Source organism: Mytilus trossulus, chromosome 9 (assembly GCF_036588685.1).
Source record: "Mytilus trossulus isolate FHL-02 chromosome 9, PNRI_Mtr1.1.1.hap1, whole genome shotgun sequence".
Taxonomy (NCBI): Eukaryota; Metazoa; Mollusca; class Bivalvia; order Mytilida; family Mytilidae; genus Mytilus; species Mytilus trossulus.
Genome location: NC_086381.1, coordinates 59,967,695 through 59,992,163, shown reverse-complemented (window position 1 = coordinate 59,992,163; position 24,469 = coordinate 59,967,695). Strand labels below are relative to the sequence as shown.

Below are 24,469 nucleotides of genomic sequence, written 5' to 3'. Positions count from 1 at the left end.
ATAAAATAGTTGAAATTTATTTGTTTGTTCTGCATGTCCTCCTCTTGTGAATAATTCTTGTTTAAATCATCGAATTATTAACAACTATGAGAGTAAAACGGAATTTTAAAAATCAAACCCAATGTATTTGCAGGGTTTACGGGATTGCCACACATATTTTACTGCACAATCATAAGCATTTCCGGTTGTAAACATAAAAAAACGATATCGTTCCTTCTGTGGTGTGAAGAAAAATCAAATGGAACTCCTTAAACTGGTATGTATGATTAAATTTTCGTTATCCAGATTTGAAGGATCAGAAATTCAACAAGTTTACATTCAACTTTAAAGTGATTCTCTTTTAGTACAGTCAAAAAGCTTAAAACATAGATCATTAAAATGAATTTGTCCTTGACCTCTGAAGGACATCTTTACATCACACCTCCACTTCCATCCAATGAAAAGCGAAGGATAGGCTCATATAAACAACATATATAGCTTGGAATTCTTTTTTATACTTTCCATTTCTCAGAGAATAAAATATGGTAAGTAATATAATTTCAGTTATATATTATATTATATTCTAATCATGTACATGTAGTCTATTCTGTTTTGTCATTATGATGGTCTTTCCAAGATATCAAATGCAGCTAATTTTATGAAATATAAATATTATGCCCTGGCATCACTTTCATAATCAGTGGCGGATCCAGAAATTTTCATAAGTGGGCCCCCCTGGCCCCCTTCCTAAATTTGCCTATGATAATTGTAGTCCACATGTATAACTTGAATATGTATTTATCAGTGAAGGTTTAAGTTGAGATACTTTTTTTTACATGCATGCTTCTTCTTCTCTTCAGAGGTGTGTTAAATTCCTTACAAATGTTACCAAAAGATCAGCCCTATTGCACTACAGGTCACTGACAGCAGCATCATTCAAGGTAAAGTAGAATTAAAAATAAGAAGATGTGCTTTCGATTGCAAAAGACACAACTATTAAACCAGAGACCAAATGATGAAGAAGTTTTACAACTACAGGTCACTGTATGGCCTTCAACAATAAGCAAAACCGATACCACTAGAAAGAAATAGTATTGTAATATATACATTGTTTAAAAAATTGTGCAACATTTTGTCCTGTTTAATAGGTAACCATTAACATTTCTTAATGAAAAACAACTTTTTTAAATTTAAATACCATATATAAATATACACTGTACGCTTTAAGAAGAATATAAATAATTTACATGAAGACACATATAAAACATGAGAACAGTAATGATAGTGTATGCCGTTTTGTTTCATGACAAAAGTTGATTCTGTTGATTAATTTATCTGCAAAGGCACATACATGTACAAATGATTTTGTAGAACTGATAGATATGCTGCATTTTAAATTGCAATACGATTCTCAAAATAATTTTTGTGTTTTTTTTATTTGTTTGTTTTCCAGTATGATGACTTGCAAATAACTTTAACTGACAAAAAACAAGAAAAGCCAGACCCCAACAATCTTCTGTTTGGCCACAATTTTAGTGACCATATGCTTCAAGTGGAATGGACTAGAGATGATGGATGGGGAAAGCCTGTTATCTCCCCCTTAGCTAATTTATCAATACATCCTGGTGCTAAATGTCTACATTATGCCATAGAAGTAAGATTTTAATATCGTCTAGACCCAATTAAATAGATGGACATTAAATAAAAAAAATATCACCATTTAAGTAACTGACATACATATGTCATGTGTTTTATCAAACAAAAGTATGAAGTAATAGTGTATTTCTTTGGTAAGAAAATTTACTTCTACATCTCAACAATTTAAGATATCCTTTTGTTTTCATTTAATTATAAAATCTCACCTTTAAACATATTTAAAAAAAAGCAGGAAGTAAAAGTATATTTTTATGGTTTGAAATTTTGCTTCATCATCTTAATTTATGTAAATGTATGTTTAAAATGAAGTAAGTAACTTTATATTCAAATTGTTCATTGTAATTTGATGTAGTTAAAACCCTAAAATCATATGACATACATGTACAAAATTGTACGTTATACATGTCATGATGACCTTGAAATGTAAAACATAAAGTTAATTTATGAACTATACATTACCGATATGTTAACCCCCTTCTATACTAAAAAATAATTAAATCTAACATTCAACGTGTACAAATATGACAATAAAAAATCTACTTTCAAAAAGCAAATACAGCTATTATTCATAAAATAGCGATGTATCCAAATTTTTGGAAGAGTGAATTTCAAAACTACACAAAACATGTTGAAATAAAATTGAGAAAGGAAATGGGGAATGTGTCAAAGCGACAACAACCCGACCATAGAGCAGACAACAGCTGAAGGCCACCAATGGATCTTCAATGTAGTGAGAATTCCGGCACCCGTAGGTGTCCTTCAGCTGGCCCCTAAAAAATATGTATACTAGTACAGTAAAAATGGCATGAATGGACGTCATACTAAACTCCAAATTATACACAAGTAACTAAAATTAAAATTAATACAAGACTTACTAAGGTCAGAAGCTCCTGACTTGGGACAGGCGCAAAATTGCAGCGGGGTTAACATGTTTATGAGATCTAAACCCTCCCCCTATACCCTAGCTATAGCCAATGTAGAAAAAGTAAACGCATAACAATACACACATTAAAATTCAGTTCTTTATTACAAAGGAGCAAAGACTGGTGTCCATTGAAAGAATATTTATTTAGATGTGCTTTCTTGCATTATAACACTCTACTCTCTGTTTTAACAGTTATTTGAAGGAATGAAAGCCTACAGAGGAGTAGATGACAAAATAAGGATGTTCAGGCCATTTGAAAACATGAAGAGAATGAAATCTACTGCAGATAGAGCATATCTACCAGTTAGTAATGAATATTTAGTAACACACATAGTTTAATACTTTAATTTTGCCTGTAACACATCTTCTGATTGGCTGACGTTATTTTGTTATCAGCCCATAGACATAATTTAGTCATGTGACCGTGACGTCATCAATGTTTTTTCATGGGTTTCTATGGTTTAAAATGGAATTTAGAATTAAATTTTAAGAAATGACTGTAATATTTTTTCTGTCTATTCAGAGAACATAAAAAATATGGTGCACACTGTTAAATAACCCACTACCCGCATTATTCAGTGTGCACCAAATTTTTTATGTTATTTCTTTTTAGATCGGAAAAATATTACAGTCATTCCTAAATACTTTCCTATTTTTATATCTATTTTAGCTATAAATAGCTGTTTTTATTATACATGTAGTAATTTCCTGAATCCTGTTCAGATTTATTTTTAATTACCCATGTCAGAATGTTGGGAGTATAAATATGAATAAAGATACAGTGGTTAACAAATTCAATTCCACAGATTATAGTGTTAATTTACTAACAATTTACTTAAACTTTATTGTAACATACAACATAAAATTTCAGATATTGAATGAAAAGAATTTATACAGTATATTAAAATGAAGGAATAGGGAAAAAATGTTGAATATCTTTTTTTTTTATCATATTAATATGTATATTTTAAAACAAACTTACAAGGGATAGTTAAGACACAGTTGTCAGAATATCACAGTATTGCATTATCATAATTAGCTGTTTTATTCATTGTGTCAACAAAGTTTTAGATTTACTACCAAATAAAAAAAAACAAGAGAAAGAGAGATTTCTTCAGAAAACCAAAGGGAGATAATTTGTTACTGTTCCAAAGGGAAATGTTTGAGATTTATTCAACTTCGATGAAAATTGTTATATTTTAACAAAATCACAATTTTTCTCAACCTCACCAAAGCCTTGCTTAAATAATACTTAATAGATGAAAGTCACATCAAGCAATCAAAAAAGACTCGGACAATATTTGTTTATTTTATATTGGCTCAAATGTTGAAAGTTTCGGATTTCTTCTGTGTTTTATGATTTTAAATATGTTTATTTATTTATCTGCACTTGATCTTCTAACAAGATATAAGATAACAGTATATATAAACACATTTGTATTTGTACCGACAAAACATTACATACATGTATGATTCTTTATAAGTCAATTGATAATACAAAAACCTTCTAACTTTTCAATAGAATTTTGAGATGAGAAGATCAGGTGCAGGAAAAATGTATTGTAAGTTTAGAATTTTTTATAATGTTTTGATTATTAATTTTGATAGGTTATGCAAAAATTAAAATTGCATTTTAATTTTCACAGCATTATTTCTTTGCAGCATTCCCTGAAATATTTTATATTTTATTGATGCAGATGTATTTTAACAAGGGGATTTTTGTTAAAAAAATGATTTTATAAAAGAAAATGATCTTTTTTTTAGGACTTTGATGCTGAGGAGCTTGTAAAGTGTATGAAGAAGTTATTACAGATTGACAGAGAATGGGTGCCCTACTCAACCAAAAGTTCACTGTATCTAAGACCTACATTTATAGGCACTGAGGTAAAATCAGATTGGTAACTACTGTGGATTCACTTATTTTTGTGGGTACCAATTTTCGTGGATTAAGGAAAACTTACATGTTCGTGGATATTTAATTTTGTGGTTTTGCAGCAGTTTGGATACAAGCCTATAGGAAATTTGTCATTCGTTGAACATTTTATTTCATGGTTCCCCTTTACCCACGAAAAACATGAAATTTGGTATCCAACGAATAATAATGAATTCACAGTAATCTTAGTATTACTGCTAGCTAGTCATGCTAGTAGTGGTACCAATCTAAGAAGTTGTAAACATTGTTTACTGATGATGTTTTATCTTAAAGTTCATATTTAAGTAATGTTGGCCATACATGATAGTCTTTAGTAATTTTGGCCATGAATGATAGTATAAAGTAATTTTGCCTATAAATGATTGTCTTTTTTAAAAGAGGCTTGCAGGTATAAATCTTTTTTTTTTAATATAAGATTTCGCAATATTTTTTGATATATGAACTTTGTCATATAATTAATAGAAAAATAAAATAATAAAAGAGGAGTCACTGTTCATTTAAGCTCACAATCTGCCTTCAAAAGAAGCATAATTTTTTGTACGTGTACTTACTTTCTGTTGAAAAAAATGGCATTTTTAAATTCATCTGGGGCTAAAACGAATAAATTGTTTAACATTTTTAAGTTGATTTTTGTACGACAGAGTAACAACTAATAACATAATAAATAAAATTTGAAATGAAAAAAAATTATGTTTAAATTTTTGCTGAGATTTTATGTACATGTACCCTGGAGCCTCCTGAAAATTTGATTGAATTTTTAACATTTTTCTTATTCTTGCTATCTTATTAATAAAATAACTAAAACACTATTGAGGGAGAAAGGACCTTTATTGGGACTCCGGGATTGGGTGTTTTTAAGCTCAGGATTTCGGGATCCGGGAATTCTTTTTTTTTAATTTTGGGATGTCGGGATTTAAGTTATTTAAATTTGGGACCTCATGTTTTCATGTTTGTAAGCCTGGGATTTAGGGATCAGGACCCCTCCTATCCCCCCTAACTATTTATAAGTTTGTCAAAGAATTAGAGTATGGTTATCACAATTTATGGGAGTACCCTTGACACAATGTTTACATGTCTTTGTGTAACTTGGAACAGCAGAGCTGGGCACAATTACTAACAAATGTCAAATATTAATTATCGAAAATACTTAAAAATTTGCTTCACATTTGAATTTTGTTTTACTATTTTCACATCCTTGTTCAACATCAGTTCATCAATAAAAAAGAAAATACAAAAAGTAATTGTTTAAGACAAATTTTACTTGCAGCCAACATTGGGGGTGACGAAAACAGCTTCCGCCTTACTTTATGTACTTACAGGCCCTGTAGGACCATACTATCCCACCGGGATGAATCCAGTTACACTGTTAGCTGATCCACAGTATGTTAGAGCCTGGCCTGGTGGATGTGGAAACTTCAAAATGGGATCGTAAGTAGTAGGAAATGAATTGCAACATTTTGTACCTTTGGAACTTGGAGGCAAATATTTTTGTTAAAAAAATTAAAAAATAAGAATTACTATCAAGAAGACTGTGTCAGACACTTTTAACAAAATAGAATTGTAAATTTCCTGTATCTATTGATTATAACATATCCTTTAATTTTCAATATTAAGAGTACAAAATTTAGAGAACAAAAATGTTAGATTTTATTATATGAAAATAAAGAGCAATTCAAGTCTAAAGTCTTAACATTTTTAAAATCAAACTATGTTTTCTGTTAAATACCCAGTGCTTGTGTTAAGGAGAGGTTGTACAAATAGTTTCTCATAAAATCAGAAAGTGGAAATGTGTCAAGGAAACAACAATCAAACCAAATTACAGAAAACAGGCTATGGTCACACAGGGGTCTGTAACACAGCAAGAAAATCACACACCTAGAGGTGTGCTTCAGCTGGCCACTAAACAAAAATGTGTACTAGTTAAAGCAGGGGTCGAATTTAAGCTTTTTAGCTCACCTGGCCCGAAGGGCCAAGTGAGCTTTTCCCATCACTTTGCGTCCGGCGTCCGTCGTCGTTAACTTTTACAAAAATCTTCTCCTCTGAAACTACTGGGCCAAATCAAACCAAACTTGGCCACAATCATCATTGGGGTATCTAGTTTAAAAAATGTGTGGCGTGACCCGGTCAACCAACCAAGATGGCCGCCAGGGCTAAAAATAGAACATAGGGGTAAAATGCAGTTTTTGGCTTATAACTCAAAAACCAAAGCATTTAGAGCAAATCTGACAATGGGTAAATATGTTTATCAGGTCAAGATCTATCTGCCCTGAAATTTTCAGATGAATCGGTCAATCGGTTGTTGGGTTGCTGCCCCTGAATTGGTAATTTTAAGGAAATTTTGCTGTTTTTGGTTATTATCTTGAATATTATTATAGATAGAGATAAACTGTAAACAGCAATAATGTTCAGCAAAGTACGATCTACAAATAAGTCAACATGACCAAAATGGTCAGTTGACCCGTTTAGGAGTAATTGCCCTTTATAGTAAATTTTTAACCATTTTTCGTAAATTAAAGTAATCTTTTACAAAAATCTTCTCCTCTGAAACTACTGGGCCAAGTTAATCCAAACTTGGCCACAATCATCTTTGGGGTATCTAGTTTAAAAAATGTGTGGCGTGACCTGGTCAACCAACCAAGATGGCCGCCACGGCTAAAAATAGAACATAGGGGTAAAATGCAGTTTTTGGCATATAACTCAAAAACCAAAACCTTTTGAGGAAATTTGACATGAGATAAAAATGTTTATCAGGTCAAGATCTATCTGCCCTGAAATTTTCAGATGAATCAGTCAATTGGTTGTTGGGTTGCTGCTCCTGAATTGGTAATTTTAAGGAAATTTTGCTGTTTTTGGTTTTTATCTTGAATATTATTATAGATAGAGATAAACTGTAAACAGCAATAATGTTCAGCAAAGTAAGATCTACAAATAAGTCAACATGACCAAAATGGTCAGTTGACCCGTTTAGGAGTAATTGCCCTTTATAGTAAATTTTTAACCATTTTTCGTAAATTAAAGTAATCTTTTACAAAAATCTTCTCCTCTGAAACTACTGGGCCAAGTTAATCCAAACTTGGCCACAATCATCTTTGGGGTATCTAGTTTAAAAAATGTGTGGCGTGACCTGGTCAACCAACCAAGATGGCCGCCACAGCTAAAAATAGAACATAGGGGTAAAATGCAGTTTTTGGCATATAACTCAAAAACCAAAACCTTTTGAGGAAATTTGACGTGAAATAAAAATGTTTATCAGGTCAAGATCTATCTGCCCTGAAATTTTCAGATGAATCAGTCAATTGGTTGTTGGGTTGCTGCTCCTGAATTGGTAATTTTAAGGAAATTTTGCTGTTTTTGGTTTTTATCTTGAATATTATTATAGATAGAGATAAACTGTAAACAGCAATAATGTTCAACAAAGTATTATCTACAAACAAGTCAACATGACCGAAATGGTCAGTTGACCTGTTTAGGAGTTATTGCCCTTTATAGTCAATTTTTAACCATTTTTTCGTAAATCTTAGTTATCTTTACAAAAATCTTCTCCTCTGAAACTACTGGGCCAAATTAATCCAAACTTGGCAACAATCATCTTTGGGGTATCTAGTTTAAAAAATGTGTGGCGTGACCAGGTCAACCAACCAAGATGGCCACAAAGGCTAAAAATAGAACATAGGGGTAAAATGCAGTTTTTGGCTTATAACTCAAAACCAAAGCATTTAGAGCAATCTGACTTGGGGTGAATTTGTTTATCAGATCAATATCTATCTGCCCTGTAATTGGAAGATGAATCTGACAACCTGTTGTTGGGTTGCTGCCCGTGAATCGGTAATTTTAAGGAAATTTTGCTGTTTTTGGTTATTATCTTGAATATTATTATAGATAAAGATAAACTGTAAACAGCAATAATGTTCAGCAAAGTAGGATCTATAAATAAGTCAACATGACCGAAATGGTCAATTGACCCCCTAAGGAGTTATTGTCCTTTATAGTCAATTTTTAACAATTTTCATAAAATTTTAAATTTTTAATTAACATTTCCACTGATACTACTGGGCCAATTTCAATATAGATAGAGATAATTGTAAGCAGCAAGACTGTTTAGTAAAGTAAGATTTAAAAACACATCACCATCAACAAAACACAATTTTGTCATGAATTCATCTGCTTCCTTTGTTTAATATTCACATATACCAAGGTGAGCGACACAGGCTCTTTAGAGCCTCTAGTTTTTGTACTGGCCAGCCGTACTAGTGGAATAAAAATCTACTGGTCCTGCAAAAATAACATGCATTTGACAACTTTACTAACTGTAATACTTAGTATTCCCCCGTATTTGATGTCTCAGGTAAATTGTTTTGTAAACAAACCTAGATTGCCAAGCAATCAGTGATTTTTATCGGCAAATTTATACTGGTCCGCCGGACCACCAGCTGACAAAATCTTCTGGTCTGATGCAAATTCTACTGGTCTCGGTCCACCGGACCAGCGCTAATTTCAACCCCTGGTTAAGTGATAATGGATGTCATACTTAATGTAAATGAAATAAATTTTAAGTAAATAGATAATAGTTACGCTTATTTAAAAAAATGATTTCACATATTTATTTTAGTAATTATGGACCAACTATCAAAATTTCTGCTGAAGCTGATAAGAAAGGATGTCAACAAGTTCTGTGGTTGTATGGTGATGATCATCAGCTGACAGAAGTCGGGGCCATGAACTTGTTTGTTTACTGGATCAATGAACAAGGAGGTAGGTACTGTAAATAAGAATGAAGGTTAGAACCATAAGGCTTTGTAAGCATGACATTGTGTCCTCAAGTTTTTCATGAGCGAATGCCTTTGTAGGTAAGACCTTAATGTGGATTTATTGTCATGGGTTCCAATTTTTGTGGACTGAGGAAAAATTGTACCATCTTTGACATGTTATTTGGGGTTTCAGGGGTAACATTTTTAACCTTTTGATTGTGGTACATAAAAATTGATTTTTGACTGGTTTTTGTCGAGCCTTCGACTTTAGTCGAAAAAGCGAGACTAAGCGATCCTACATTCCGTCGTCGTCGGTGTCGGCGGCGGCGGCGTCCACAAATATTCACTCTGTGGTTAAAGTTTTTGAAATTTTAATAACGTTCTTAAACTATCCTGGATTTCTACCAAACTTGGACAGAAGCTTGTTCATGATCATAAGATAGTATCCAGAAGTAAATTTTGTAAAAAAATAAATCCATTTTTTCTGTATTTTACTTTTAAATGGACTTAGTTTTTCTGCGGGGAAACATTACATTCACTCTGTGGTTAAAAGTTTTTAAAATTTTAATAACTTTCTTAAACTATCCTGGGTTTGTACCAAACTTGGACAGAAGCTTGTTCATGATCATAAAATAGTATCCAGAAGTAAATTTTGTAAAAAAATATATCCATTTTTTCTGTATTTTACTTTTAAATGGACTTAGATTTTCTGTGGGGAAATATTACATTCACTCTGTGGTTAAAGTCTTTAAAATTTAAATAACTTTCTTAAACTATTGTGGGTTTGTACCAAACTTGGACAGAAGCTTATTTATGATCATAAGATAGTATCCAGAAGTGAATTTTGTAAAAGGATAACTCCACTTTTTCTGTATTTTACTTTTAGATGGACTTGTATATTCTTCCAGTTAACATTACATACAGCCTGCAGTTAAAGTTTTCAAAACATTTATTAGATTCTTTAACTATACTAGATTTTTACCAAACTTGGACAGAAGCTTCTTACAATCATAAGATAGTATCAAGAGGAATATTTTTATTGATTTTTTTATCATTTCTGTTGAGCCTGCTACTTACAGCAAAAGTAGGCGAGACACTGGGTTCCGCGGAACCCTTACAAATTTTTAAATAAAAAATAGAATTACTGATATTTGATGATTCTTTTAAACTTTTTAAAGTACAAGAGGAATAGGCGGAGTACATTTTAGCAAAAATTTGAGAACTACTAGGGGACATGTTAGTGCCGACATAAAAGTCCATTTTAGTGCCAGATTAATCAGTTCACCTGAATTTTCGATAGCGGATTTAAGCAAAAACTTATCTGGTTGAATAAGACTCACTAAGCTTTGGCCAGAAGTTCAGTGGAATTCAAAGCAAACAAATAATGGTCCAGAGACGTTTGTTGTCCATTATAATGGGCCAGGGTTTCGGCTGGCGGTCGCCATTTTCGCAAATTGCGAAAAAATTATAATTGTGGCGATTAAAATTCGCCATTGGCGAAAGAAATATATAACGATTTATTTTCAGCCATCTTGTTTATCTACTTTTTTCGGGTTTATCTACTTTTTTCGGGTTTCTCTGACTTTACCGATCAGACAATACTCGGAATTCACCTTGAACTTGTTAAGATTTTGACAGAAAATCAATAATCAGCTGATTGCATTCATAGCTATCGACATCAAAGGACTAATTAATAAAGGTGTTGAGTGTATGATATGACAAAATGATATTGTTAAATGGCTTCTGTCACATGTCACAAAAGAGATTTATTAACCACTTTGCGACGCACGTGTTTGAAGCAAAATTTTTATGCTTCCTCTCCTTCTTTTAATGATAGTCCAGCAAAGAAAATTTTTGTTCTGACGAATGTCAAAATGCAAGAAAGGTCTCTGATTTAAAACTCTATCATTTAACTTTCATATAGGTCATTGATTTGAATTGGAACTTCAAAGTTGTTTCAGTAACACACGTGTTTCAAGCATTTTGTTTTACTTATTTACGATGCCGGTCTAGAGAAGAAAACAGTCGTTATGAAGAAATCTATTCAAAAGGGTTGGCATGAGAGTAACCCTTCAATGTAATGACTACACCTTACACGAGCGATCAATTCCTAGTGATGAGATTCTTCGTTTTGTTGTAAAAAACACTTCCTATTTAGGGGGGGGGGGGGGGGGAAAAGGAAAATTTGAAAAAAAAATATATTTGTGCTTCTTGGCGAAAAAATAATAAAGTGGCGAAAAATATATTGTTTTGGCGAAAGAGGTGGCGAAAAAAATAATTGACCCAGGGGAAACCCTGTAATGGGCAATATTATAATCGTCACCCAGCTATTTGCATTTTTTCTGATACTATTATCAATTGCAAACAACAACATTTATAAAAATACGAAGTATAGATAAATATGCACCAAAATCTAGACAAGTTATAGAGAAAGAACAGTTCCTAATGCCATTCAACAGTTTTATAAAGGGGGTTTATTTAGAACCCATTATGTTTTTTATTTATTATATATTATAATGGGTTAAAAATATTTAACTAAAATAGGCATTGACAATTTTAATTTTCGCTTAAATGAGTTAAAATCCGGCGATAAAATGGGTTTTACTTTGGTGATAAAACGTCCGATTTTTTAGCCCAAATATCCTATCAACACGCTAAAAAGTCCTGCCATTTGCGACAAACAAAAGAATATAACTTAATTGTTAATTGAGAAACATTTAAAGGGATATTAATTGAATTTATAATGGCTAGAATATTTGTTACTTTTTCATTAAAGATTCAGTTAGGTTTGTTTATAGTTATCTATATGTGGTGTCCGTTACAATATTATGTATTGTAAATTATAACTTTTCTTTCAATCTTGCACTATTTTTTTCAGAAAAAGAATTGGTGACAGCTCCATTGGATGGTCTTGTTTTGCCCGGAATCACCAGAAAATCATTAATTGAGCTTGCTAAAAAATGGGTAAGTCTTATTTCAGAAATAACTGCCCCACTCTAAGATCTTTTAATATAACATTAAATTCATGGATGTTACAAATATTAAATGCATATTTAGAAAATATTTCATTTTAATATTTGAATATCTTGCTTTGTACTACTGAGGTTGTCAAAATAATCAAAGTCTTATGTTTTCAAGAAAGACATTTCATAAACACATTTATATACCTCAAAGCTAATCAGTCTTTGTCCTTTATTAATTATAGATTATTGTTGATCATCTCAGCGAGATTGATTTTCTAGCTTGAGACGGTACAGTGAAAGCGAGAAATTCAATCGAGTTGAGATTACCAATAATAAACAGTTTATCGCTATTTTACCTATGACAACGTTGTCAATTTCATGTCAATTTCATTAGCAATGTCATGTGCCTCCTTAATTTTTCATCTCAAGCGAGTATCTTGATAGCAGAAAAAAGGTCAAAGGAAAAATGCACAAAATAACAATAATAAATGTGACATGCTGTCAGAAACCAGAAATACTAATCTTACAGAATATTAAGTGGGTGTGGGATTGAACCAAAAGATCTACAAAATTAAGATGATTTGTTGAGAAGAACAGGAATGTTTCTTTATATAAATCAAATCCAATAATTTTATGAAAATGATATCCAACAGAAATTATTATCAAAACTTAAAAAAGTAAAAAAAATGTAATACATGAGGTCGAGAAATTCAGAGTGATCTCCCATATTGCATTATTTGTCTTTTGAAGAGAAGATAAGTTACCTCCCTTTCTCCAGTATCAAACACATACTATATAGGGGTAAATTCAGTAAAAAATCTCCCATTGACTTCAATGCTAATCTATGTGTGGACTGTAGAAATAAATTTATACCTGATTTACCTTTAGAAATTAAAAACTTTCATATATCATTCATGAAAGTACAAATGTAGCCCTATCTTTTGCAACAATAAAAACATAGGGTCATGTGGCATTTTTAGGCATTCACATGGCCTTGTTTACAAACAATGTAGGTTTGCACTGAATTCCTATACTGACCCCTATTATTTTTTAACTCTGTGGGGAAATAGTTAGTACATTCAGCATTTAAACAAAACAAAAAATTCAACTGTAGTTTTGATCCATCTACCAAAAAATATTCATTACAAACATTATTTACCAATCAGAAGAGCACATGACTTCACTTTTTGACAGAAAGCTCTCCCCCAAATGGGCGGTCCCTGATGACTTATATTTATTTACTGAATTTACCCCTATAGGAAAATTATTCAGTATGTTCAGCATACACAATTTCAGTCTTTTGTGTAGTGATTTGTTAATACTATACATTTTATCAACACTTGGTGCTATTATTATATGTGAATTAAATTAAATTCGATTTTATAATCAAGACTTGAAATTTAAGGATAATGCTAAAATCAAAGTAAGTATAGTTGTCCTGTTAACCCATTACAGTTGTATGCATACAAGTATATTTATCTAAATTATAAAATGCTTATATTTTAGGGAGAATTTAAAGTGACTGAAAGAACTTACACAATGGCAGAAGTAACAAAAGCTTTGAATGAAAACAGAGTAAGTGTTTTTAATATTTTATTGTTTTTTTTAACAGAACATATATTCTTATTGTATCCAGAGGTGTATACAGAGTGTTTCTTGTATTCATTTATTTGTTTGTATATAAAAAAGAAGATGTGGTATGATTGCCAATGAGACAACTATCCACAAAAGACCAAAATGACACAAACATTAACAACTATAGGTCACTGTACCGCCTTTACTGACAATGAGCAAAGCCCATACCGCATAGTCAGCTATAAAAGGCCCCGATAAGACAATGTAAATATAACGGCCTTATTTATATAAAAAAATGAACGAAAAACAAATATGTAACACATAAACAAACGACAACCACTGAATTACAGGCTCCTAATATATATCTGTGCAAACAGATCTTGGAATTTTCTTATAATGATTTATGTTATTATATGGATTATCATGTATTTGTTGCTCGTCTGTAATGATCCTTTCTGACTTTCTGTGCAACAGTCTGATTCTTAATAAATTTTTCTGTTTCTATTTTATATTTAATCTGAAACTTTAATATATTGGATTGACCTATGTAAGTTTTTTCAGATCTGCAGGACAGTGACTGTCTGTTAAACAATTCTTCTTATTTTTGTCAATAGAGAGTATGTGTATACTTTTGCATACAATTTTCAATTTAAACTAATTTCAAGGAGTTCTCTCTGTGAATAGCAGCACACGATAGTTTTGGACAAGCTTCTTATGAAGGAAAACATATGATAAAGGGACTTAAAGATATAGAGGGGGTCATAAAAGGTTGAAAATTTTTTATCCTTAATTAAAAGATTGTTTATTATTCATATATTAACTGGATGCCTAACAAAGGACAATGTGAAATTCTCATCTCATTTTCATTTCAGTTAAAAGAGATGTTTGGTGCAGGAACTGCCTGTGTAGTATCTCCAGTAGAGAAGATATTATATATAGATAATATGTTAAACATTCCCACCATGTCTGACGGAGCACCTGTTACAATGAGGTTTCTGAAAGAATTAACAGATATACATGTAAGTAGATATACGATCATTGTATAAGAGTCAATTCTACCATTGCGTTGAGATAAAAAGGATATTTCAAAATTTTCTTTAAAAGTGAGGCTAGCCAAGCATTTAAATATTTAAAATTTGGTTAAGTTGTCAAATATCAAAGATGCTGGATCTTGTGCTCTGATTAACTTTGGCCAATAGGTAAACAATTTTTAACTTTTTCTTTAATTATCTTCAAAAACATGTTTTTCGGTGAAGTCATCAGGCATTGTCATCTTTATTCGTGTCGATTACAAATTCAGAGAAAATTGAATGTCAAATTTGAATTTTAAACCATGAAAAAAACGAGATCAAACAAACTTCACATTATAATAAAGAGTCAACCAGACCTGTTGAGAATTAGAAAACATGATGTAGAAATTATTTAGATACAAAAAAAATTTAAAGTGAAAAGATGCTCTGAGGGCAATTTAAAGCTGTACTTCAAACATTGGTCAGAAACCTTAATTGGTTGCTGTTTGCTTATTGGCAAATCCGTGAACAATTTAACAGCGAATGAAGCATGTAAGTTCTGTTTAGTAATCCAACTAATAAAATAGTTGAAACAGTTTAACTGCCAATGTTAAAGAAGAATATGTTGTACAAGGCTGAGAATTTTGCTTTATTATATTTATTTACTAAGATTTTCAGTTTTCCTTTCTTCCTAAAAAAAAACTGCTGCAATTTTGTCAATAACATTGAAATCAATTATTCCAAGTTTATTATTGTCTTTTTGTTTCATATTTAGCTAACATCTTTTATAAGTGTACACATTTATATATTGTTTATTGTTATTTTCAGTATGGAAGAACAATCAGCGATTGGTGTGAACCTATAGAATGAACAGATCTATTTTTAGACCAACGAGTGATGTATAAATCTTCCATTGTCATGTTTGTGGATTGTCGGTCCAACTACCATGTGATGCAGAAATCTCATATCATGTCATGGAATTACACAAATCATGTGATATTAATGTGTTAGAATCATAGATCATGTGACATGTTTTTGTACACAAATCATGTGAGGTGTTTTAGAATCATAGATCATATAATGTGTTTTTTTACTAAGATCATGTGATGTGCTTTGTTCTCAGATCATGTGATGTGTTTTGGTCTGTGATCAATCATGTGATGTGTTTTGTTCACAGATCATAGCATGTGCTTTTGTCTCAGATCATGTGATAGAAAGTGTAGATGGTGTGATATTTGCTTTTTTACAAGCAATTACTAGAATCTTTTTTTATTCTTATCACTGACTTGATGAATCTCACTTGAAATCTCTTTAACAATCTGAATTACAATTTTGAATTTCTATTAATGTTAGAATCTCAAATTTTAATTATTTTTTTTAGTACTGAATTGATTTCTTGAAAGTAAAAATGCATTTATGATTATACTGTAATATTTTGATAGATCTGAAATTAGATTTTTTTTTACAATAGTAGAATTTTCTAGGATTTATATATGATATAACACTTGTTTTTTTAAATATCAACAAATGTATATGAAAGTTGAGATTATGTGATGTTTTTAAAAACTGTTTTAAGAACAAATGGCAGAATCTTTTTTCATGATTTTATTTATAACTTAATGAATCTCATTTATGTCCCCTTAAACCTCTTTTCTGTTCTGAACAAATGGTAGAATCTTTTTTCATGATTTTATCTATGACTTAATGAATCTCAATTATGTCCCCATTAACCTCTTTTCTGTTATGAACAAATGGTAGAATCTTTTTTCATGATTTTATCTATGACTTAATGAATCTCAATTATGTCCCCATTAACCTCTTTTCTGTTATGAACAAATGGTAGAATCTTTTTTCGTGATTTTATCTAACTTAATGAATCTCAGTTATGTCCTATTAAACCTCTTTTCTTTTATGAACAAATGTTAGAATCTTTTTTTGCATGATTTAATCAGCTATGTCCCCTTAAACCTCTGTTTACTTCTTTTTTCTGGTGGAATCTCAATGTTTATGTATTTTTATATTAAACGTATAAGTATAAACACATAGAATTTACTTATTTACTGAGTCCTTGTTATGCCTTTTGACACATAGGGCAAGATAGATCTGTAATATTGAAGAAACCATTTTATACATGAGTATTTTTTTTAAGGAAATCTTCAACTTATAATTATAATTATATCATTTGTTTCATGACTAGTAAATTCTATTACAGTAAATAAAATAAATTATTTTTATTAAACATGAATCTAAAATAATCAGTACAAATGTATATTCTTTACATACAATTTGATACATTGTATTTTTAAACTTCACTTTTTAAAGAAATGAAATAAAAATGTATAATTCTTAAGAAAATGGTCATAATAATTAATAAAAATTCTCTTAAAACTTTGAACCATTCAATTTTTTATTGCATATTTGATATTCTGTTGTGTGTGAAGTAAGATAGATATGCCTTTGTATAATTTTTCTCAAACCAATTATAATAATGATATTAAAACAAAAATATCATGTATATTTGATCCATTTTAAATATATTTTACCTCAAAGTTCTATTTTTTTTTTATAGATTTTCAATCACTTGGTATCTATTAATGATTTTCTAATTTTCAGGCCATAAAATTTTCCAATTTTAAATATGACAGTTTTTTAGTGGATTCATTGATTTTTGTTAGTACTAATTTTTCATGGATTAGAAAGAACTGTGATATTTGTTTTTATGGATTTGACATAGTCGGCTAATACAAAATTCCTACTTTTATGAACATTTAAATTTGTGGTTTACATATACCGACCAATAGCACAAAAATTTGACCTCATGAAAAATAAATGAAATTCATGCATACAGCTAAATAGAAGCAGCTAATTATATAACTAGAACTTGCAGCCTGTTGACTAAAATTTATTTTCTTTTTTTTTTATATTTTTCTTAGAACATCTCAACTGTATTATGGAATTTTAATTTAACTGGTTTTGCAAATATTTTTTTTTTTTATTAACAGTGTTAATGTTTGTAAGAACAAATAAAACAGAGTCTCTTATAAAAATCAAATATTTTGCAGCTATGTATAGTTTATAATTGTCTCTATAAAATCTAGTTTATAATTTTAAATGGCAAATGAATGATCTGTGTTGGACCATGTTCATTTCATTATGTATGATATTAATCTGTTGCCTTTTTTTAATGAATTGATTTTTGCATGTTTTTACCCTCTGATTTTTGTGTTGACCATTATCTGTTTTCAGCAGTGTTTAATTTAGTTTTGATGTTTGACATATAATTGTTTTGTTTTATTTATAAGACATTGTTAGCAGCTTAGCTGTTGACCAAGATTATTTTTTTCTTTTCTTTTTTCTTTTCTTTGTTATACCTGACTTTTTATATCTTACTCTGGTCCTACTTATTTTTAAACAATTTAGTAGTGATAAAAAGTTATAATTTTGAGCTTCATTTATTGTATGCAGTATTTTTGTATATTTAAATAAAAATAAAATTTTTGACTTTTTAAAAAAAAACAATTTGTTTTTGTTGCAACATTGCTTAATTTTGCACGACATCATTTGTTTCCATATATAAATAAAACTTTGATGAATGGAAAGATATGTTGTACTTTTGAAAATTGATATTATGTTTCATCATTCTGAAATTTTCAGTAAATGTAAAAGACTTCATAATATATGTTACAAGTTAAGTACTCTAATAGGATAACTGCTATACTACAAAACTTTTAATTTGTTTTGATGCCTAGGGTTATAACAGTTCTATGCAAAATTATGTCAAGGGCAATAACATATTTCTGATGTCACAATTTAAATTGCAGATTTGTATCCTTGAAAAATACGTTCACATGTCAGTCAGTATATGAGTGGTGTATTAGATCAAAAGGTCACTTTCGGTTTTCATAGCTGGAGAGAGGAGAAGGGTTATTTCCCCTATTAAGAAACTATTTCTCTTTTTAATTTTCAAATTCAAAATTTCATAATAAATGAGTACATATTATTTTTATGTAACTGTGTTACATTTAGATTTGATATTGATATTTTTTTTGATAAAGACAGTTTTTAAATAAGTTATAAACAAAATACTCAAAAGGAAAAACGAGCCCCTTAAAGTTATTATTAAGATTGATCTGAAAAATCAGATTTTATTAGTGCCATTTCAGCTCCATTTTAATATTACATGTACAATGTGTTTGAATTTGTATTATGTGTATTCATTATTTGTTGGTACATTTATAGAGAAACCATCAAATTTAATTTCCAATGGAATATGAACTGCCTACAGGCATTTTTTTTAATTCTATGAATTTTACAATTTTTCCTCATTTCTCAAAATTTGAAAATAAATGAATCCACAGTAGTTGCTATTATGGTTTCAGATTGTTTTTTCATAATTGTTTTGGTTTTGGGGATTTGTTTTGGTATTTTTTTAATATTTTTTATTATTGATGTGTGTGTGGAGATCTTATATCTCCCACTCCATGTTCAAAACAAAATTTACTTGTTTTCACTCACTCATAAAGTATAAGACTGTCTATTTACTGTACTATGACTGTTTGTTCTGTTATTTACATACAATTGGACAGCTGAATTAGCCACCTACCAAACACCACCAAATAAAGAAATTTTGAAATGAGCAATATTGCCAAAGTTGAAGAGCATTGACGATCCAAAAGTCCAAAAAGTTGTGCCAAATACTGCTAAGGTAACCATGTCTGGGATAAGAAAATCCTTAGTTTTTTGCGAAAATTCAAACTTTTGTAACAGGAAATTTATTAAAATGACCACATTATTGATATAGTGTTGACTACTGGGCTGGTGATACCCTCTGGGACGAAACGTCCACCAGCAGTGGCATCAACCCAGTGGTGTAGATAGATATCAAAGGTACCAGGATTATAATTTATAGTATTTAATTTTGCAGAATGTTATTGACATTTTATAAAATGTTTATATTTTCACTATTCCTTCAATCCTCATTTTATTGTATTCTCTATTTTTAAGTTCACAATTATCTTTTATTTTTCAAATTGTAAATACTCCCAATTAACAGATCTATGGCATATAAAATTACATGAGACTTTCATTAGACTACAAATTAGTTGACATTCTTAAAGTACATAATGCATGTTTCTACCATTTTTATACTGCAGACTCTAAAAGGGAGCTTGTCCATTCTTAATATAGGAATTTAAAAAGTAAAACTTTATACAATGAAAAGTTAGAAAAAAATATTGTTCAAATTGGGTTACCTAAAATATTGGAAATTTGAAATGTATCAAAAAAAAATAAATATAAAGGATTTTTTTGATTCCAGCAATTTGAAACTGAAAGAAATATTTTTAGGTACAAAAGACAAGTAAACAAAACTTGATTAACAACGAAAAGAGCATACTGTAATCAGTGTAAAGAGGGAAAGGATGTGTGGATGGGAGTCCTGTATGAGAGAAAAGGGGTGCAATTGGCTGTAATGGTAAAATTGTCTACATAGTGAGGGGAATTTTGTTTTTGACAATTTATGCAAGAAAATTATATCAGTTTTGGTATGTCCTCTACAATCCCACCTGAATCCGCCATCAATGTATTTAAATTCATTAAAAAAATCTTTGGGTTAACAACAGTTTTTGAATTCAAAGTAAGAATACCAATGAACTCAGCTGTAGGCCTTTTAGAAAAGTGTAGTTATTTTCACCTTATTCTTAATATTCTTCTATCTTGACAAACTGTACTACTATGTAGTTTTGTGATTGAATTTTAATTTGTTTTTCTTTTGTTGCAGCTAATTGTTATCAATAAAATTGTGTGCCACTAGGAAATGTGTTAAATTTGGTGTTTGTTTTTATTTGGCCTGTCAATTAAGTGTAATTTTGTTGTCAAACAATTATTCTATTTATAGTTTATACATCTTTCAATGTTTATATAAACCTATTTACATTTTTGGAATTTAGCTAAATTCTGTCCCTGAATAACCTTAGATTTGGTCCTAATAAGCTTCTGATGTCACACAACAATCACTTTTTAAAGGTGACGTCAAATTTATAAAATTGTGATGTCAGATTTTACAGGAACTTGTGTGAATTTACATAATAGAGTAGAAATTTGCATACAAGTGTAAACACATCTATTTGCATTTGTGATTGAGGAAGATTTGGTTTAAGTAAACATGATATTTAAACCATCTTTTTGTCTATATATTTGGAGCATAGAGTTGTGGGATTCATATAGTTTTCATTTCCCCTGTCTATCAGGTGTAGGTGTATTGTCAAACAACTAATCTAGTTTTGACATCTTTCTATGTTTATATATTTTTGATTTGGAAGGGGTTGACTTGGGTTCATATAACAGTTTATTAAAACCACTTGTTTTTCATGTGAAAAAAAGAAAGTTGTATGATATATTTGAAAGACATTCTAATTCAAATAAGAAACTATTTTGATTCTTTTCATATATAACAGTAAAACATAAGTTCTTGAAAACTTTTTACAGAATATAAATACCATTTAAAAGAGCATGCAGATATAAGATATATAAGAAGATATGATATGAGTCAGAGTGCCATTGACACAACTCTCCATCCAAGTCACAAATTGTAAAAGTAAACCATTATAAGTCAAGATATGGTTTCCTACACGGAGCCTTGGCTCACAACGATCATAGAGTTGTGAAGAGTCAAAAAAATTACCAGTGCTTAACCATTCAAACAGGAAAAACAACGGTCCAATCTATATAAATAAAGGGAGAAAAGAGAAACACATATTATAAACCATATCAACAAATGACAACCACTGAACATCAGGTTATGCATACAACTTCCATTTTCTGTTACATTATAAGAGACTCCTCCTTTTACTATGTCAATATAATTAAGTCAACAGGAACATGTTCTACAATGGAAATGTATGAACTGTATAAAACTGCTTAAAGAATAAAGGGCAACAGTTCTCAAAAAGTGGAGGACGCAGGTTTTGACCAATACAAATTTTATATTTTGCGAAAGAAGGCACAGCAGATTTTCATCAAGAACCATCAGAGAAAAAAATATTTTGAGAACACTTAACTGTTCCACTCTTTTTCTTCACATCCACTCTATGTGTGTCAAATATTTGACACTGTTTGGGCTGAATTGGAAGCATGTTTTTGCAAGAGAATAATATTAGTTATCTTGGTGTAATCAGGGGTGTACAGAATTTTACACCGTTGTTGAAAATTCATACACCCTGAGGCGCAGCCGAATGTGTGTATGATTTTTTTTTTTAGCATTTCTTATTAATTTTTTTTCTGTATTTTGGCAAAATTTTTTTTTTTTTTATTTTTTTGGCCAAATTTCATATATTTTTTTTAATTTGGCAAAATTTTATTTATCGCCGGATGAACAAGGGTGGGGTGTTATTTACACCGGGGTAGTCAACCAATCAGATTGCAGTATTTTTGCTGCATAAGAAATAATTTACTTTCTCATTCTTGATTCATTATAAACCTAGTGATATAAGTATGATGATTAACTGTTTCTGTCATTTTGCAGAAGGTGATTAATTGATTGCTTCATGTCCAGTGGCTTTGCATAAGAAAAGATAATTTCAGATATTCAGGTTATGTTAAAAAAAAGTTAACTAGAATTGAAATTTCAATAGAGTGGAAATTTCTAATGATAATGAGTCATCGTTGATCGTTTAATTTTTGTTCCTGCAGCTCATTATTTATAAGATTGTATAGAGTTAAGTGTTTTGATTTTGCCCGTCTATCAGAACCACGTTTGTTGTCAAACAACTATTCTATTTATAAGTTTTCCCACTTCCTATGTTTATATTTGTACTATGGATTAAGAGGTAGATTTGGTTTAAGTAAATAGAAATTTTTAACCATCTGTCTCGCATGTTAAGGCAGAGAGTTGTGGGTATATTATAGTATTCTATTGTATACTTGTATTTGATATAGTATTTATAGAATTAATTCATAATTTGTCAGACCATCTAACATCCTTTTGGCTGAATCTTTTCCCTTTTGTTGGCTCTGTCGGCGATAAGGGAGAACAATTTCATGCACAGCCCCCACCCCATACAGCTTGAAAATTGGTAGTCGCTCCTTCTCAATTTGTAGGAAGAGCAAACCTAGAGCTCACCTTGGTCCATGTGAATATTAAACAAAGGACGCAGATGGATTCATGACAAATTTGTGTTTTGGTGCTGGTGATGTGTTTGTTCATCTTACTTTACTGAACATTCTTGCTGCTTACAATTATCTCTATCTATAATGAACTTGGCCCAGTAGTTTCAGTGGAAAATGTTAGTTAAAATTCACAAATTTTATGAAAATTGTTTAAAATTAACTATAAAGGACAATAACTCCTTAGGGGGCCAATTGACCATTTTGGTCATGTTGACTTATTTTAAGATCTTACTTTCCTGTACATTATTGCTGTTTACAGTTTATCTCTATCTATAATAATATTCAAGATAATAACAAAAAACGGCAAAATTTCCTTAAAATTACCAATTCAGGGGCAGCAACCCAACAACCGGGTGTCCGATTCATCTTAAAATTTTAGGGCAGATAGATCCTGACCTAATTAACAATTTAACGTCTAATCAGATTTGCTCTAAATGCTTTGGTTTTTGAGTTATAAGCCAAAAACTGCTTATTCCCCTATGTTCTATTTTTAGCCGTGGCGGCCATCTTGGTTGGATGGCCGGGTCATTGGACACTTTTTCAAACTAGATACCCAAAATATGATTGTGGCCAAGTTTGGATTAATTTGGCCCAGTAGTTTCAGAGGAGAAGATTTTTGTAAAAGATTACTAAAAATGGTTAAAAATTGACTATAAAAAGCAATAACTCCTAAAGGGGTCAACTGACCATTTCGTTCATGTTGCCTTATTTGTAAATCTTACTTTGCTGATCATTATAGCTGTTTACAGTTTATCTCTATCTATAATAATATTCTAGATAATAACCAAAAACAGCAAATTTCCTTAAAAAAAGGAAAAAATTAATTTATCCTTGTAAGATGTCTATATATTATATTGACAATAACATACTATGTACAAGGACATTTCGTGATATGATATTGGACACATGCTGAAAAAAAAAAAGAATTAATACATGACATAATTCGAAAATTATGTATCTAAAATGCGACCAGTTTCTTATTGCATTATTTTTTTGAACTCTTGCTTTCATTCAATTTATACTAATTTTAAACCTCCGAGTCATAATATAATTTTTAAATATCGAGTTTCAAAATTATCGTTTTACAAAAGTCATCACTAAATATAGCAGGCTTATGATTTTGTACTCCAGGCCCTCATTTTGTATTATTTTAAGTCTAATCACGGGTACTCGACCGAAACAGCTGAAAGGTCAAATATGAATATGGAAGTTGGAAGAAAGAGTCAAGACGATTAAAAAAAAGGAAATAATTTCGGAAGAAAAGTTTGAAATCATGTTTGATCTTAATCATAATTTCAGCGGTTTAAAAAAAAACTACATTTAAACGACGTATGCTTGTCAGTATCGAAAAAAGGTATTTAAATGTGAAATTGGCTTCAAAACTGTTTGTGCTCAGGTTGCGCGCGTGTATTTCTTAACTGTCACAAAAACAAACTAGTTACAACAAACATGGGCTCAGCCATGGTTAGTAATTGCATACACGCCGTACAGTCTTTCAATATTTTGAAACAGAA

The 24,469-nt window shown here is 30.5% G+C and overlaps 1 protein-coding gene across 2 annotated transcripts; it reads left to right on the top strand.

Moving 5' to 3' along the window:
• Window positions 1-178: 178 nt before the first annotated feature.
• LOC134683181 (branched-chain-amino-acid aminotransferase, cytosolic-like) lies at window positions 179-16,093 on the top strand. 2 transcript variants are annotated; one of them, XM_063542299.1, is made up of 11 exons: window positions 179-256; window positions 840-920; window positions 1,433-1,633; window positions 2,753-2,863; window positions 4,325-4,444; window positions 5,761-5,921; window positions 9,103-9,245; window positions 12,120-12,205; window positions 13,711-13,779; window positions 14,652-14,798; window positions 15,618-16,093. In XM_063542299.1, exons 1-11 carry the CDS (start codon window positions 239-241, stop codon window positions 15,657-15,659), a joined length of 1,179 nt encoding a protein of 392 aa, XP_063398369.1. In that variant the 5' UTR covers window positions 179-238; the 3' UTR covers window positions 15,660-16,093. The 2 variants fall into 2 exon arrangements, with proteins under 2 accessions (XP_063398369.1, XP_063398370.1); XM_063542300.1 differs by lacking the exon at window positions 179-256 and adding an exon at window positions 434-524.
• The last annotated feature ends 8,376 nt before the right edge of the window (window positions 16,094-24,469 follow it).